General features: G+C 40.0%; 1 protein-coding gene across 2 annotated transcripts in view; it reads right to left on the minus strand.

The window, feature by feature from the left end:
* LOC309715120 (roundabout homolog 1-like) overlaps positions 1–19,004 on the minus strand; it is an 83,675-nt gene that overhangs the window by 47,831 nt on the left and 16,840 nt on the right. For both annotated transcript variants that reach the window (XM_082547966.1, XM_082547965.1), the window contains exon 2: positions 14,570–14,896. In XM_082547966.1, coding sequence (XP_082404092.1) covers positions 14,570–14,896 — 327 coding nt within the window. The remainder of the gene's footprint in view (positions 1–14,569; positions 14,897–19,004) is intronic.

Genomic DNA, 19,004 nt, shown 5'->3' on the forward strand with positions numbered 1-19,004 from the left:
ATTATAAATATACTTTTTCTTTTGTGTTGGTACTCTACAAACAGATTTCTTTTTCACATCATTAGGACAGATGAAAACATTTCAGAGATGAACATCTTAAAACAGTGAGGCGTACATCTTTAACCTAATGTCTTGGTAGCAATAGGGAAAGTGGAAAAGCCGGGCATCCCTGTTCCCTGCAGTTTTCTCAAGCTCATCGCTGGGTATTCCCAAGCACTCCCATTCCAACTTGGAGATATAAACTCTCTACCAGATTCTCAGCCAATTTTGAGGTTTCATCCCAGCTGACCATGCCCAGTTTAGACCTTCAATAGGAGGCACCTAGAGGCAATCTAATCAGATGGCCAGAGTACCTTAACTCCCTTCTAATTTGGAGCAGTGTCTGTACTTCTGTCACACCCTCGTATCACAGAGAGTGAAGCTCCCTGTTAAATCCAGAACTGAATTCAAAATCCTGCTCCTCACATACAAGGTCTTGAATAATCAGTCCCAATCTTATCTTAATGACGTATAGTACTTCGCTCTCGCACTGCAGGTTTACTTGTTGTTCCTAGAGTATTTAAAAGTAGAATGAGAGGGAGAGCCTTTAGTTTTCAGGCCCCTCTTCTATGGAACCAGCTTCCAGTTAGGATTCGAGAGACAGACACTATCTCTACTTTAAGATTAGGCGGAAAACTTTGCTTTTGCTAAAGCATATAGTTAGGGCTGGACCAGGTGATTAGGCTGTTGGGGTATTCCCGTGATGCATTGAGTATTTCTTCTTCAATCACCTTTCTGACTCACTATGTGTGTCTGCATTGAACCATACTTGTTATTAACCTCTGTTTCTCTTCCACAGCATCTTTTATCCTGTCTTCCTTCTCTCACTCCAACCGGTCACAGCAGATTGCCGCCCCTCCCTGAGCCTGGTTCTGCTGGAGGTTTCTTCCTGTTAAAAGCGTTTTCCCCTCACTGTCGCCAAAGTGCTTGCTCATAGGGGGTCATATAATAGTTGGGTTTTTCTCTGTATTTGTTATTGTAGGGTGTTGGGCGACCGTGGCTCAGGGGGGTTGGGAAGCGTATCTGTAACCGGAAGGTCGCCGGTTCGATCCCTGGGCTCTCTGTCCTGGTCGTTGTGTCCTTGGGCAAGACACTTTACCCTACTTGCCTACTGGTGCTGGCCAGAGGGGCCGATGGCGCGAAATGGCAGCCTCGCTTCTGTCAGTCTGCCCCAGGGCAGCTGTGGCTACAACCGTAGCTTGCCTCCACCAGTGTATGAATGCGAGAGTGAATGAATAGTGGCATTGTAAAGCGCTTTGGGTGCCTTGAAAAGCGCTATATAAATCCAATCCATTATTATTATTATTAGGGTCTACCTTACAATATAAAGCACCTTGAGGTGTCTGTTGTTGTGATTTGGTGCTGTATAAATAATATTTGATTGAACTGAATCTTCTTCTACAATCTCAATCTTTCAGTTGTTACTTAAGTTCACACATGAAAGATGTATAATGTCAAAATGAATGGCAGCAAACCGACCACTGATCCAGACCGAGACAAGTACACAACATTTACAATGTCTCTTGAAGACACACAATTCAGTCATGGGTGTGAAATGTGGAGTAAACAGGCTTATCAAACAGATAGGATTTCATATGTATCTTTAAGCAAGCATCAGATATTCTCATCCCTTGCCCTCTACCCTATTTTTTTCTCCCTTTTCATTCCTCCCTAGTATCCAACACCACCTCCAACTCCCCCCATGGCAAAGCGAGGCAGGCAATAGTATCTGCTCTATTACAGTGCCTCTGGAGATATCTGCCTTCTCAGCATGCAGCAATGCTGGAGACAGAGAAACACATAAACACATATGGTGCACACACAGTGGAGACCTCGGGTCTGAGATAATCAATGCCAACAGAGCAGCACTGGCTAGAGAAGGCAGAGAGGCTTACCCAGAGGCTGAGCTCTGTTCATATAAGAAAAAGCCAGCAAGGAGAGAAGGAATGATATCTGTAGTTCTGTCATTGTGAACAATTTAAAGCAATCAAAATTGTATTGTATACAGACATTTAAAAAAAAATGTATTCCAACAATAAAAGAACACCACATGCTTTCAGCATCTATTTATAAATCGCACGAATGTGAGGAGAAAAAAAAGGGCGACAGCAAGAGTGTAAGACATCAGACTGACAGCACTCCTGCATCACAGTCGCTGTCTCCGCACACGGTGTCAACAAACCTCAAGGAAAGCTGACAAGAGGTGCAGGTGTCCAATGGCTATTAGTCTAAAAACTTCCTCATCTGTCAGTGAAGGGAACCAGTTAGTGAAGCAGCTGTCAATTAAACAAGCACTCATCTTGAGAAGCCTCTCACACAAAGCAGAGAGTGGGTGAAAAAAGACGTGCATGACAGGTGGTTGTATATGTGTTCTTGTCTCTCGACATTTCAGTTCAAGACCTTTAGCGAGACATTTTTCATGGCATATATGACATAGATTGGTTTGATGAAGGCCCATAAGGGGGAGGGGGACGTATTGAAATGCCAACCCGGAGCAAAAACAGAAAAAGTGAATCTTGTTGTTCACAGGAGTCTCAGCAGGGATGTGGAGCTTTCCATTTTTTTTTTAAATCTTGGACAATCAAGTAATGGTACTGAGAATGCAAAAAGCGGACACGAAAAAAATGGTACATTTCAACATTTTCTATGTCAATGCACTATTTATCCACAGCACTAAATTAGATGAGGGAGATTTTGCCTCCCAGTACCTGATCAATCCAATTATCAGTCCAGCTATGAAACCTGGCTCAATTTGTTCACTCCAAATGAATTCAGTGGGCTTATAATTAACCAGCTCTGCTTGGAAGCCACTGGGATAAAATATAGGACTATGGAGCTTGGAAGAAAATTCTTATCAGCATGTGAATCTTTCATGAGAAGATGTAAAACCTGCCAGGAGGAGGTTTGCTTACAGTCAATATGAAATTCAGACACTCAGTTGTATCATGAGACCCATTCAGACTTGACATGCATAGTGAGATCTGAGAGAATACACATCTCACTGAAGTAGTAAAACTATCAAAAAGCACGAGCCAGCCGTCTATATCTTAACTCTCTAGGTTGACTTGATCTTGGTGGTATTATCTCCCTTGTCTCTCATATAAAGAATGAAGGTTAATAATATTTAACTATGATCTCATACCGAGAAACAAAGGAAGCATGTGCTCTTTTTTTTGTTGTATTTTCTCAGTGGAAAATTCAAATAAATTTGTGTAGGTATTGTTAAAAGCAAACAACATTAGCACTCTACAGCTGAGACAATTTGCACATTAGGTTGTGAGAGCGTACCTGTCTGTCATTCATCTGCTGCTATACATAATGCTGCTCTAGAAGATAGTGGTGCCATCAAGCAGAGATTTGAAAAAAATGTTTTTCAACCTAGTCAGTGTGGACCAGATGTTGAAATTTCATGTTAGTACAAACAAAGCTTCTGTATTTAATACGATTTCTTTTTTCCTAAACGTAGTAAATTTTGCTATGAAATGCAATATTTAAAGTTTGATTAACAATGGTACTTTGCATATATATCAGTTTCCAGTGAAAATGCGTTCCTGTTACTGACCCACGTGTGACGGCCTCTGCCCGACCCGCAACCTTTTTCTCTGCATGTGTTCCAGCGCCCTGGTGGGCAGGGCACAGCTTGTCAGCACCAACTGGGAACACCTGGGCCCTGTTTTCCCAAACCATAAAGCTGCGGTTGGCACTTCATTCTGCCTCTCACTCTCAACCCACTGTGTCATGCATTTATTTAGTTTTTCTTAAGGTGGTTGTTGCACTTACATGACCCATAGCCACCTTAACAGTCATGTGGACTCATCTGGACCATTTTTTAAAACGAGATTTTTTTTCCTTTTGTACTTTTTTACATTTTTACATCTAGTTAACTCCCAGGCAAGATTGATGTAAGGGATATTTATGTCATTTTCCATTGTTTGACAGATTACAGCTATCATTTGTTCATTACTCTGACCACATCATTTCAAGAAAGCCCCACTACATTACTAGGGGGACTAGTGCTGGAGTCATACATTACATAGACCGTTCTAACAGGATTCATTAATGTTTTTTTCTCAGAAGCTGATCAATTAATATAAACTCTACATGCATAAAATGAGCTCTAAAAAGTCTCCTTATCATCCTTAACTTTGAAAACAAGTGACTATGATGGAATATCATCTGACAGATCAGCTGTAAATGTCGTTTTGCCTCAGTAGCAAACCATGAAGCAGAAATGGAGGCAAATGTTTATTAGTACAATGCAAATATTTAAATTGGATATCACACCCTGAAAACATGTTACCGCAAGAAAATAACAAAGCACTACAACAATACAAGAGACATTATAATAAACTCCACCAAAAAGTAATATTGGTGCATGACAGTATTGTTGTTATGGTTGACTGTGGTAAATTGTCAGTAGATTGCTGTTTTGAAAATGACTTGAATTCTGACATGTTTTGCATATCTCATTAAATAGTGGGGGGGCACATTGACTATAGGCACATTACCTGCTTTTAATGTGTGTGAGTGTGTGTGTGTGTGTGTGTGTGTGTACATGTCTAGACATCTTTGAGAGGACAGAGCATTGTCATGCTACTATACTATAGGGACAAAATGTGCATCCCAATGAGTTTGAAGGCATTTTTGACGCTTAAAATTTGGTTTTAGTGTCAGGGTTAATATTTAGTTATGGTTGGGTAAGGGTTAGGGTAAGCAGCTAGGGGAAGCATTATGTCAATGAGATGTCCTCACTACGATATGAAAATGAGTATGTATGTGTGTGTGTGTGTGTGTGTGTGGTTGGGGGTGGAGGGGCATTAATATTTGTATAAATGAATACAAAGTCACAGTGCCAAAGGCCATATCACTCAGAATATCCTTTTAATTATTTCCAGTTTCTCCTCAGTGTGTCTTACTTTTCTCAGCTTTATCCTCTCCTTAAGCTTCCAGAGTTCCTTCTAATATATTGTCTGCATTTGTGCCTCTTTGTTATATTTCTGTGATAGCCTTGGGAATTCTGGGAGAACCAGTAAAGCAAATACTCTACAAAGAAAAGCACAGATTGAGAGAGGATGGCCAAACAGAGCAGGGATCTATTGGCAGATGGAAATTGCATTAAGAAATGTCTTTTCATATTCCGTATCATTTCAAGATAAAATACTGCCATACATTTGAGAGAATCAATGGGATAGAAAGCCTACTTGTAAGCATATACTGCAATTGTGTTTGCAGACACTTGTACCTGATTGCTAGGTTGTTGTAGATTGGAGAAGGCTTTCATTCAATTGTCTGTCTCGCACAACATGACACAGACCCTGAAATTGGCCTTGATGACAGAGAAGAATTTATTTTGTGGGTGAGGGTGGAAGAACCCAGCCAAGAAAACAAAGGCTGTGAGTTTTCGTTTCTACTACAGCCACACTAGCAACTAATTGGAAAAATGATTGAACTTGCATATTTGAAACAATATCATAAAATGTAAAAAAGGTAAAATGAAAAATTGTCTGTTATTATTCAATTATGTTTTAGGGATTGGAAACATTCACAATGACAACAATGTTTCGCTTTTTTTTTTCATGTGCTACAATATTAATGTTAAAAAAAACTAAGGAAGGCAGAGCATCAACATGAAAACACACAGGCACACCTTTGTTTTACCATCTCCCTCACACACATGCATACAGTTTGTACAGTAGTAGGTATGGCAATTTTACAATGGAGGACACATTAACGGTCATCAAAGCTTCTCAGCAAACAGCAGCTCCTTCGCAAACATGTCGGCAAGTATTCCCTCAGGAGCGAGGTAACGATGCTCCAGAAGGAGGAGAAGCAGGAAGAAAATGGCAGAAAATAGGGGATGCAGAACTGACAGCCAGGCAGACACAAGAATGTGGTGCCTTGGAACTGTTCATCTCATTATTCCCCTTTCCAGGGAGAACCCACCACACCCCTACAACCCCCCTACATGCACCCACTCTCACTCTTTTTTCCCCCCATTTTTGCTGCATGTTATAAATTACCACATCTGCAGCCTATTAGAGAAGATACCCGAATCGTTGGTTGTGGTAGGTAAGCAGTAGGAACAACACTGCATACACAGTCAATTACACTGCTGCTGCACTAGAAACTGCTCACATCTCTGATTCCAAGTGTCTCTCAGTGCTTTTATGTAGTGTGAGTTCTGTGAAAATACTCAGCTGAGATATTCTCAGTTTCTCGTATTATTTCTCCATTAGTGTTGTCTGATTAAATGTGCTTGTTACTCCAAAAAGTGACAGCATTACACCTTATGTTACTTAAAAATGTTCCTTTGCTGAACAAAGTAGTTTTTTACACTACTTGTTGCATTACTTTTGTATTACCCAGCAACATGCACTCACTGCCAGATAATAACCTGTAAAATCTGTAAAATTTAAACTTTACAAATCAAGTATTACTGATTGTACATTAAAGAGGTAAGTATATTGTCTTTCCACATACTTGGTACGGGTTTATGTCTTAGCAGCAGTGGCTAGTTTGCACTTTAACATCACATTCTTATCCTTTTCAATAAAACTGAAATTCCAATCACATAAGTTCATTTTTCCCACTTGTGTAAATATGTTCCCCAGCACACTTTTGCCATTCCTCTACACAATCTCAAGTTGGGTGATCCCAGCACAAAGCCACAGGAGATGGGTGTGTTGATTTTTTTTTTATATGTAACTATGTTAATATATTAGTACAATACTGCATTACATGACTATTACAGTGTTCAACAAAAATGTAATGGGATCATGGTAACACTCTAATTTGAATTACCTTGAAGTCAACACTGATCATCGGCCTCATTATAGCACATTTGTTTATAGTGTGCTTCAGTAATGATGTTTAAAATATAACATTTGTTCAGTATTTGTTTCAAACTATATGTAATTTACTTTATAGTAAGACCAGCCCAGTTTACTGTGGCGAAAGTGATATTTATTTTCATCACCTAAATAAATAACTGCAAATGTATTTAGCCAATTCTGATTTTATGAATTTACCAAACCTATATTCAGAATCTTGTATCTTGGCAACAGGGACCTAAGAAAATAATTACATAATTAATATAATATTCAGAAATGGTATAAACTAGCTTAATCATCTTAAATCACTGTTTGTGTCATGGTCCCTGTGCCCCGCTGGTCAATCCTCTATTGGGCAATATGTTTGTGGTTTGTTTGCTCTCTCGCCCTCTCTCTCTCACTCTCTCTCTCTCTCTCGCCACGGCGATGCTCACTGCGGGCTCCCGCTGCTGGCCCACACACCTGCTCATCACCACACCGGCCGCTGATCCCAGCTGATTACTGCACTACTTAGATGGCGAGTCTGCACTAGTCTTCGCTGGATCGTTGAGCTATCAGTGTCAGTTAGACTTGTGTTTCGGCTAACCTTCACCTTGAGAATTTCTTATTATTATCCTGATAACCCGACGTTTTTTGTGTAGATCGTTTTTGGAACCCGATGCGGAGAGGAGTGATTGAAGGGGGAACTTTTTGTACAGAAAGTGTGGAACACCCTTCTCCCAACCCTGTTTCCCACGGACCCTGGCGACCCGGACCCGTTTCCCCTGCACGTTGTATATAGCCACTTGGTGTATGTGTTCACTGTAAATAAACGCACTGTCCTTCGCTTAAAGGAAAACCCTGGCCTGCGCCTCAGTCTCTTTCGGAACCCCTAACAGTTTGATTGTGCAAAAACTAATTAATGTTTCCTATTTCAGATGAGCAATGATGGCTATAATACCAGAGAAGCTACGTGCCTTTGAAGCAAAAGCTAAGCGTTTTACTCTAATGGCATCCCAATTTTACTTTGTTAAGCAAAACGCGAACGGCACTGAAAGGATCTGTTTTTCTAAACTGTATCGCTTCAAAGACGGTTAATAACAAACAATAAACGCTGAGATGAATTTTCCAGCAATTTGGCTGTCTGGTATTTATTCACAACATATAAGATTTGATTATGTTTGACAGGAATAAAATAAAAATGCCCGCCTCTAGTAGATCACATTAGAATTTTGATGTGCTTAATGATAGTCCAAAAAGTTGGCATTTAATTCACAAACACTAACAAACATCATCAAACCACAATTACGCAGCCTGCCATCTGGGAGAGTGTTCATTTTTCATTTTAATGGCCTGAAGGGACTGTCAGAGTTGTGCATAGAGTTATTTCTTTATTTATTTCAACACAACAACACCCAACTTTCAGCAGCTGATACGATGAGACACAAAGTGAAAAAAAGGCAAAACGTTTGGCACCTGAGGGTGTTAGCATTAACCCCGAGCACACATAAGACTGGTGGGTGCTGGTGACTGTGGTGTGACAGATAGAGGATGGATAATGCTAATATCTTAGCAAGTGCACAGACATCACTCTTCTGTTGGTGACAGCGGGATTACTACGACACGCTGCAAGCACTTAATATTTTCACAGTGACAGTTTCACAAGCAAAATGGCACAGCAGACGCATCATAATTTATGTCCGTAAATGGTTTGTCAGAAGTTTTTACTTGATGATGGGGTTTTTGTTGTTAATTGATTCACTTATTAGATGCACTGCTACAGTTAAGCATGTTAATGCTGCTTCTTGTGCAAAGTTACAAATCAGCAAAGAGGTGAGCATAAAAGGCATATGACATCAGAGCAACCTGACACAACGAGCGCAGGGTTTTATTGGAAATAGATAAAATCAGGTTGTATTACTGCTCTAAGGATGCAACAAAATCCAACCACCAAGAAAGTTCTTTGTTTAGAGCGTGAAAGACGAGGGGAGGATTTATTGTCAGGGGAAATGGGACAAGCCAAACAGTATCTAACAGGCAACAATTAGAGCAGAATACATTAATTAAATGCAAAATGCTGCCTAGCATGATTTAATGGGCGGAGAAGAAATGAAGAGATGCAAGGCAAACGAGGGAGAGATGCGCTAATATATATTTTATGCCACTCATATATGGGCACACAGAAGCAAACTCTACACAAAAATCATTCAAAAATCATATCATGACTACAATACACAATATGCCACGTAAAACTGGGTTCCTACAGTGAACCTAAATGACATATGTGTGATCATATATAAAAGTAGATTCATCAGTTTTGTTTTTTCTTTCTGCTGGTTTAAACACACACACATGCATACACAGAGACACACACACATACACACAATATTCTTTTGTTTAGAGAAACTATATGGAAAGCAAGATGGTTGCAATTAATGTTGTCATTCAGTAATCACCCAGAGTGTAAAAATGTGAAGGTCAGTCTTTTCCTCTATCATGACGCTCCAACTGTTGTTTTCGGTTAGCATGCATACATATACAGCCCAATTCTCATAAAATATACACACAGACACAGACTAAGGGCTAGCTTTTGCGTCATGATTATATGGCCACACACCCAGGAGCCATATGGTCTTTGTCAGAGGCTCTTGAGTACTTTACTTCCCTTCTCCTTTCACCAAGCCTTTGCAAGCCAAACAAAGTCTTTCCCTACGTCCTGACAGTCTGGTACAAACTTGGCTCTTGGAAAAGCTCAGCTGAGGGGAATAGAGCAACTAAAACTGTTTAGACAATACTTGAAGAGCACTCGCCCCCAGTCTCCAGACTGTAAACACAAACCAGCTGTCCCTGGAGTGTGATACTTATTCACTGACTGATCTAACCATAGGCCAACAGGGAGGGAATAAGGGAGCGGAACACAGGATCAGGAACGAGAGGATAGCACAGCTTCCACAGACTGTCACAGGCAATTAGAAATAAATACTGATATGTGGCTCTGTGGCTGTGAATTGAAGACCATTTGCAACGTGTCGGTGGTTGTCTATAAAACAACATCGCTTCCCGTCCATATGGAGCGAAAATGACAGCGTTCCTGTGATATACCACTCTACTGCCACTTAAAGTCTCTTACTCCATTTATCCAGAGTGACTGGAGACAGGATGTTGTCAGCGGCAGTGACAGCCATCTGAACTAAAGAGACATCATTTAAGGGATAGGGGCAGTCAGAGGGGGACAAGCACTCTAAGAAGCCACCTCTCTGTCTTTGCTGCCTTGTGTATCTCCTGAACCTGCTCAGTTTTAGCACAAGATTTCAACCACAGAGAAAAGACATGGTCCCATCACAAGCTGCCAATCTGACAGGGTGACTGGGGTAAGCATATCTCATTGTCCATGTCAAAGAGAGTAATACAGTGGACATGTCTATTAATGTAACGCATTTGTGTAATTAGTACTTCATATGGCTTCCACTGACTTCCCAGCTACAACTCTCTAGAGTGTAGCCACAAGCCAACAGTGGCTCAGAAATATTTTCTGTGGCCCAGCAACCCTCCAATTCATCAGCAATTTATGTCACACTATAATAATTATCAGTGACTGAGACCAAAAGGATATTCTACTCAGTTTCAGCTTCTTTGGTATAACTGTCACAGTAGACTACACCTAGCTAATACCACCATTTGGGTCCCATTTATATTGAGCATTAAAGCAGATTTTCACATCCAGTATTACATTATAATATTATATTAGTGATACTATGCATACTTATTACATATTTACTACAGTTTTCCATAGTCTGTCTTTCTAACAAAAATAGAGTACATTACAATATTGAGTGTGTCCTATCAGTAGGTGTTAATTAATATATTAATATAAAAAATAACAAGATAAAATATTAACAATAATAGATCAAAAATAGTTTCTTGAGTTACAGCATACTGAAAAAAAGGGTTATGAAATGCTCCCTAATTTCAGCTCGTAAGCTTCCTGTAAACTGTCAAGTTATGACAAGTGGTATGCTTCAATATAGACTCATGAAGTCAAAATAACAGGGTTGCAACATCTGCTGGTGAGCAGGGGACACATGGTTCTGTAGAGCACATCTGTTAATAGTATGAATAATGTATTAGTTCATATACCAATAAATTGTATATACAAACAGAGAAATCTTGTGGGACGCTCTAATTGCATGACGAGTCTCGGTTCTGTATGGATGTCTTTCCCTGTGGCTCATTACTTCATCACTGCAGTGTTGCTGCTTAACCTTCAGCCCTGCAATGAGCCTCACTTTCCTCTAGCAAATGACAATGTCCAATTTCATTAAGAATAACATTTATTTTTCTCTCTTACTGAACCTAAAACTGTTATACTACCCAATAACCTTTGGAGTACACAAGCTGTGACTTTGCCTTCACCTCAATAAAGCTCTCCATGATTGAATCAAGTGGCTGAGGTCAACAGGACATATGTTCATTTCCCAGGGTCCACTAGGGTCCCTGCGGGCACAAAAAAGTATGCTGAGTGTCTTCAGTGACATTTATTGGATACGAACTAAGTTAGATTTTTTCCCCTTTTTTCTAATTTCATCTCTTTCACTTTTAGAGAGGATTCCTCTACACAGTGCGTGCACGAGAGTGTGTATGCCTGTGCTCATGCATGTGCGGATGTTGTGCATGCTTACAAAGTATTTCAACCCTGTGGTCATGCTTCAGGCACCAGCACATAGTACATCTGTCACTGTCTCTACAACTTCACCTCAATTTTCTGCAAACAAGTTCCACTTCTGTGCCTTGAAGGACAGATACTTCTTCCTCCGTGTCTTCTGTTCCAGTCTGTCTCTGTCACTCCTTTCCTGCTCCCATCACTTTACATCTGTCAGCCTCCAACAGCCTTTTGTCAGCCGTCTCAAAGCTTTTCATCATCTTCCCCCGATGTTAGTTAAATTGTAACAGCAGCAGAAATGGTTTTAATACAGTAAATTCACTTGGAATTGAGTTGAGGTTTTAGTAAGTTATTATTTCCCACTGTAGCGCTCACATTTTCTTTGTCGCTAAGAGATGAAAAAAGCTAAATCTCTCTGTGGGATTCTTGTCCGTGTACTCCAGCAATCTCCAATCACAGTACAAAAACATGTTCAAAAAACATATATTATATAAAGTGGCAGCATAACAATGACAGCCATCTTAATTGACTATGACCTCTTTAATGATTTTGGGGGACATTAGTAAAAAAGAATATTATATTATATGTTATAGCAAATAACTATTGTCATGTGTTCATAAAGAAAAACCTCATTTGACCTGAGTTAATTTTTGATGCAAAGTGCATGCCATCATGTGATTGCCCATCAAGTCCTCCCAGGTGTGGGACATATATATGGCAACCTGTAAATGCTTAAATAAATATGCTGCAACCTCATTTGCATATTGTGTTGTATGCATGAATCCATGCTGTACTGATGCCTTTCACCACCTGCTTCATTCTTCCAGCTAATGTGTTTATTCTCAATAGGTTTTCTTTTATTATATCTTTTTTTTTTCTTTTTAACCAGCACAGTTTGTGTCTCACTACACAGACTGCAGATAGCAAACACAATGCACAGTGGTGTGAACGTTTACTGTATCTAACTATAATTTTGTGTGTGCACTTGCTCTGTTAGCAGGGTAAGGACATTTCTGCAGATGCTAGTGAATGAACCCCATTGTCTTTTTTTTTTTTTAATGAAAGACCTTGTTTATTTAAACTATACAATGTTAAACCACTTCCTGCACATATTACAGCATCCAGGCAGTAAAGGTGCCTGTCACCTGACCTACCACCCACAGAAAACATTTAGCCCCCTGATAAACAAAGAAAAATGATAAAGGATGCCCTCAGTGGCCAAGCAGATAAAAGCCTTTATCAAGCAAGACTGAGAAAACATTTTTCTTACAAACTACGACACGTGACCATCGTAGTTGCTGAGCACTTACACGGTGTTGCGGGCTTCAAATTCAAACATTTGATGTTGAAACTGTGCATATAGTATTTTAATTAAATACAGCATTGAAAAAAATTTCCAATCACTGTATTTCATTTTTAACTGCATCTCGCAGAGCACCGCAACTTTTTAGAAACAGCTGCATTTTAAAGAGAAACTGTAACACATCCACTGCCACCTTTTTGAAAGCATCTCCTTCAAACAAAGCAACCCTACACCATTACTATTACCCTAAAGAAGCTGAACAAATTACTTCACACACTTTTGACAGAGTAAGGTCAGTCCCCTTTTTAACACTCCCCAGCTCCTCACCTCTCTCTTCTAAACACCTTAACTCAGCAGCATTTGCCAGAGGGCATTTTGTTTTACCATGTAGCCCCAGGGTGACCCATGAATCCGTGTGACCTCTGAAGGATAAAGCCGGGAGACATAATTCATCCAGGCAGCTTCAACAAGTCCTCTCTGTGTTCCCCCTCGACCTTAAAACCTGGCAGTAAATTTAGTGAACTACAAGTAATAAACTCTCTCCCTGGAGGGCTGAGCTTCTCAAGGTAGGAGCACTGATCTAGCACTACCATGATAGCATTTGACCAACTCTTTCATTATAATTCAAAAGGTGAACCAGATACTGGAGGGGCATTATTATTCGAAAACCTTGATGTCTGCCCATGAGATTGAGTCTGGGTAGCGCACTGCAAAGCTGACGCAGCTGAGCAGAACTGGGGATTGACAGTAAAAGATGGGGAGCTCTGAAGTGTGTGAGGGCACGGTCGTGGTTATTAACCCTTGTCACCAGCACTTTCTGGCCATTATTTACTCCTGTTTCATTCACACTAATCCTGGCATTTCTTACAAAAAATGCCTAAAAGACTGTCGGTGTATGTGCACACCCTGTTCTGACGCTCGCAAGTCCTGACCTTTTGCTCTTTGGCCTCTTCTACTTCAGATGGTCCATTCCAACAGTCAAGATAACACATAAACACACACGTATGATTGGTTGCATGCAAGCAGATGGAGTCCTGCCTGTGACATAGTGCAGTAAAGGGACTGTTTAACTGGCAATTCCCCATGCTGGCTGTTTTCAGAGCCATGATTCAGCAAGTTGAGGTTGTCACCTGTTGGGAATACACAGCTGACACCTGTCTGAATTTCCTTTATGGTCTCTCAACAACAAGCTAGTTAGGAATGAAAGTTACAAAATAAAAAGAAGATTGGAACTGCATGATGCTTTTCATGTATAATCAGATGCATGAAAGTGGTTAAGTTGGAAGGTGCCAAAAAAAAAACCCCCCAAAACTTAAATAAACACTCATTTTAGTACAAATAATTGAATAACTTTAGTCATGTAGATTATCGTAAGGTTATATGGAGGAAATAGTGAGCAAATGAGAAGAAGCTACTTGCTTTCTTTTAAAGTAGATATTAAATTTGCTGCTATCACCGTCTTTGGAAAATTTAATTAAAATGTTTATAAAAGCTTAGGTGATTAAAATCTGGCCGTGTGGGTAATGGACCTGGGTATTAGATGGAACTTTTGAATTCTTGATCAAACACTTACAGATATGAGACATACTTTGGTGTTGTTTGACTGCTTCCACTGATCCTGTTTGTAAGATGCAGTGTCTGATATATAAAACCCTCCTGGTGTTTTGCATCTTTTTTCTTTAATGGCATTGCCAAGACACCAACAACAAAAAAAACTCAACAAAAAAAAAAAACACACACATGTTAAAAGGAACTTACTGGCTACTTCCAGAGAAGCATTGTGACTGATCGCCTGGCCCAGATAGTTTCGGGCCACACACACGTAGCTGCCATCGTCTGGCTTGCTCCGTCGTCCATGGACGATACGCAGGAAGAAGAGGGACCCACTGGGAAGCAGCATACGGTGGGAACGGGGATTTTCCCGATCCGTCTCAACACGCTCCCCATCTTTGTACCATTCCACCGTAGGCGGCGGACGGCCCTCTGCCTTACAGTTGAGAGTGGCTGGCTCCCCTTTGGACACAATGAGGTCAGAAGGGTGTTCCACAATGCGGGGAGGGAAGTCTTCCTGGCGAAGACGAGACCCTAGAGATGAAGAATGGCACAAGATTTCAGGCATAGCATTTATTAGAAATTAAGCTACAGATACATGTTAGCCGAACACAAAAACACCCCAACAACGAGCCACAGTGAAATATAACAGATAATCCTTCCACTCAATAAAGAGTGGTGGTAATCAAAACAGCAGCAGTTCTAAAGGAATTAGACATGGCACATTATTATTGATGTGTAAGTGCCTTCATTAAGCAATAATCCAGTCTGACAGTGTAATTACCACACGAACACATCCCCTCTCATACTACACATCCCTCCCCATAATATGTTTTGTTCTTGTTTAGTAGTTTGGAACCCCACGAGGCAGTGTAAATTAAAAAGAAAAGAAAAAGATGATGACACGCAAAATCCTCAGGAAGTAATATCTTTGAAAGCATGTCTAGCCTTCAAATGTGTATTTATAAGACGTAAGTATTCACAGCTTTTAAGAAAATCTTTTAAGCTGAACTATAATAGGATTACGGCATTATCTGTGGTTCCACTGAACACTGGGATGTAGATTTTTGCGTCTATTGTGCTAGTTTAAATATTTAGCCTATTTAACTGTAGTAAGACTGCACTTCAGTTAAAACTGAAACGAGTGGCAGAAAGATCTCCAATAAGTATACTTTATAAATGACCCAGGGAATTTATAGTTTCCAAAATATTTTCGTGTTACTTCTATGGAGCTTCTGTGGTATTTTTTGCAGCTGCCTGTTCTGAATGCCTGTCCTCAGGATAAACCATCACTTTCTCCCCAACCTATTCAGTTGCATATATATTTTTACACACATTTATTTATGATACGTGTTTACAGCTGAAGCCAATTTCGCCATCACCTCAGAAATTGTTAACCAAACCAAGATGAAATGAGAAATCTGCAGCCACACCTACACAAAACGCCCACAAAACCACCTCTAATCCATGAAATACTGTGGAGATGTCAGTCATACTGGTCTTTAAAAGAAACCATGCAAGAATGAATCCCAGTGAAGCAGAGGACAAAGAAAAACCTCCCTAATGAGAGAGCCAGGTACACAACTCCAATGCCTCTGTACATCTTACATTCTATTCATCTCTTTCCAACCCCCATCACACTGAAGCACACACACTAGCACACTACCAACAGCTCTGCAAACAGACCATTACTCATTTTCTGTCCTCCGTCCCTCCTGTATTTTCTGAATCTTGGGTGGATTCTGCAAGACTGCCACAGGTGTTATTGTTTTCCAGAATTAGTTTAGATTACCTGTAACCCTAACACAAAATGCACAACTAGGTGTGTGCAAAGGCGGTAGCATCACGCAATAGAAGAGGGAGGACATAAATGGCCATTTTGCAACTGCTGTTTACCCATTCTATGACTGTGGAAACACTTCTGTTCTTTCCTGCTGTTTCTAACAGTACTTTATACAGCCTTCAGTCGGTCTTGCATTAATGTACCAATGGCCCTGTAAAGCTGATAATCACACTGTGCCAGAGAGTGATGAGCTCCTACACTCCCGCTGCAAGCAATAAATCCCACACAGACAAGTGTTTACTCAGATAGATAACACCTTGTGAAATGGGTGAGAATGTGATCTACTGGGTAGTGTGGTGCAGTTCTGGTGTTTGTATAAAACTGAATTTTCTCAGGAAGAAAAGAAAATAGTACATAGAATAAACCCCCTACCACACAGTACACAAACTGATAAGAACAAAAAAGTGAGGATTGTGCAGGCTTATCATTAAAACTGAAAGATATGCTGGAATTTGTATGTTTTGCATCCACAATACTCCATAATTCATGGACAGTAGCCGATTGACTAAATGGATGAAGACAGCTGAGATAAGTCCTCCCACTCCATGAATTTTACATTTTTTTATTACCTTTCACCAAATTATTTCCTCTGTCTACTGGTCATTTTTTTCTGTCAAATGATTGATCTAACTAATACGTGTTAATGAACGCAAAATTTAGCAAAAGTTGATTTCTACATAAAACAGATAATTACACATGTAAAGGAAAAAATTATCCTCAGAATCAAGCAGGAGCTCCACAGCAGTTTCTTATTTAACAAGGACACCTTGGCATGGCGGAAAAGTAGCCTGAAGGCATGTAGCAATGATACAAATCTGTTTAAACAGATGCCTGAAAATGAATGCGCTGAATTTTTAAGCATGGAGCACGATTTTGGCCATCTGAGTGGGCTTTTACTGCAAGCTGGCAATCATATGGAGAGATACAGAGGGAGACATTGCTCAAAATGCAGTCTTAAAACTATTGCTTCTGTGTCTGAAAATGATGTATCGCTTTCAGTATCTTTTAAAAAAGCTCCTGTTGTCCTAAACAGATCAGTGCACGCAACACAGAGCTAAAGTCCAGTTATCTCTTGGAAAAGGTATAACAGACAGCCAATAGCTAAGTCACGCTAGAATGACAATAGTACAGCAACACTCTTTGCAACTAGGAAATATTGGTGGTTTTTCAGTGATTGCACTCAGTGACAAATTATAAGTAGCTGCAGTGGTCAAGCCTCCAGGCAATCACTTTCAATTGCAAGGTGACTGCACAGGTCGTCTGGTGGGAGGCAACTCATCTCCAGAAAGTTGTTTTTGGACTCAGGCTAACTGCGATCAGATTGTCAAAGGTTTACAAATAACAGCCGTCTAATTTTTAAATGCATACAGATGCAGACAAGATGTTGCAATCAACTTGAGTCAGTCTGAACTTATGAGTAAAACTTGTCTGTGACATGTCTCTTTGCAGTATGGGGCTCAACCTGTTGTCAACTGGTTGTATTCTGGTTACCTACTGTCATTTTGCAATTAAATCGCCATCCTGCAGCACCAAAGGCACTTTGAAGATGGCACTAATTGCAAGTGGCCTAGTCTAACAACTATTTCAGAGACAAGGAGATTGCAGGTTCACTGCATACAATTGCAGTAACTCACTAATGTGCTGTGATCTTCGACTACTGTTTTCCCTAGTACGACTGTAGCACAAACTGGAAGCCTTGAAACACTGACTGTAGACTGACTGAGTCTAAATGATCAGAGGGCTTTCACAAGGTTCACAGTACAGTCACATGCAATCAATAGTGATCAAATTAGAATCAACTGGAAAATTTTCCCCACCAAGGGACCATTTGGAACCACTGTACAAGTTACAAAACCCATTTAACTATCCTTTTTTTTCTTTTGCAGCTGGGATTTCTGCCTACAAAATGATGGTTACAATGTTGAAGCAATGCTAGTTAGTCTCCAACACTTGTGGTGTTTTGAGCAGTTGCTTGGTAATGATATATATGATACTACGTTTATATGTTGGCCATGACAATGTTAATATTGCATTGTTTATCGGTGGTAAAACATTTGTTGTTAATGTGAATTTCTGTTTCATGTAACCTTTGTGTGTGTGTGAAGATGGCCATTTTCACTTGTACTATCCCAAATAAACTGCATTTAATTGCCAGCTTGACCCCATTCAATCACAAACCCTCCATCTTATATATGAAGGAATATTAGGGCAACATTAAGAAAACAAAAACCTTTTTGAGAATAAAGTCAGAATTTCCAGATTAAAGTCGAAATTTCGCAGTAATATTGCTTTGTTTTTTTTAACGTGGTCCTAATAATCTGTCATATTTACACCTTTCCCACTAGTAAAATGTAAATGCTACGCCTTAACATTGAGAATGGTAAGCTGTAGCACTTACACCTTACCATTCTGAGCATCTTAGATGAGCATGTACATGTTAACATCTTAAGGTTTATTTATGCATTTTACATACTGCGCCAAATCGCAAGAGTCCCCTCAAGGGGCTTTATATTGTAAGGTAAAGGACCAACAATAATACAATATAATAATTTAAAGCAGTGGTTGATGGAAGTAAGAAATGGATCTGATGTACTTGATTAAATGTAGGTGAATCAGTAAGCTTCTGAGGATTCATCCTCTGGACACCATTAACATTTGCACTTAAGATGTGCACTGAAATTGCTAGAGCTCCGGTGGGGGGGGGGAGTAAATTGGGTAAGTAACTCTCCAGTAGCACAGCCTGTGAAGGTAGCAGCACAGAGCAGCATCTCTAATGCATCATTCTGATCCCACAATTGA

The sequence above is a fragment of the Aulonocara stuartgranti genome (assembly GCF_965226115.1).
Source record: "Aulonocara stuartgranti genome assembly, chromosome: 10".
Taxonomy (NCBI): domain Eukaryota; kingdom Metazoa; phylum Chordata; class Actinopteri; order Cichliformes; family Cichlidae; genus Aulonocara; species Aulonocara stuartgranti.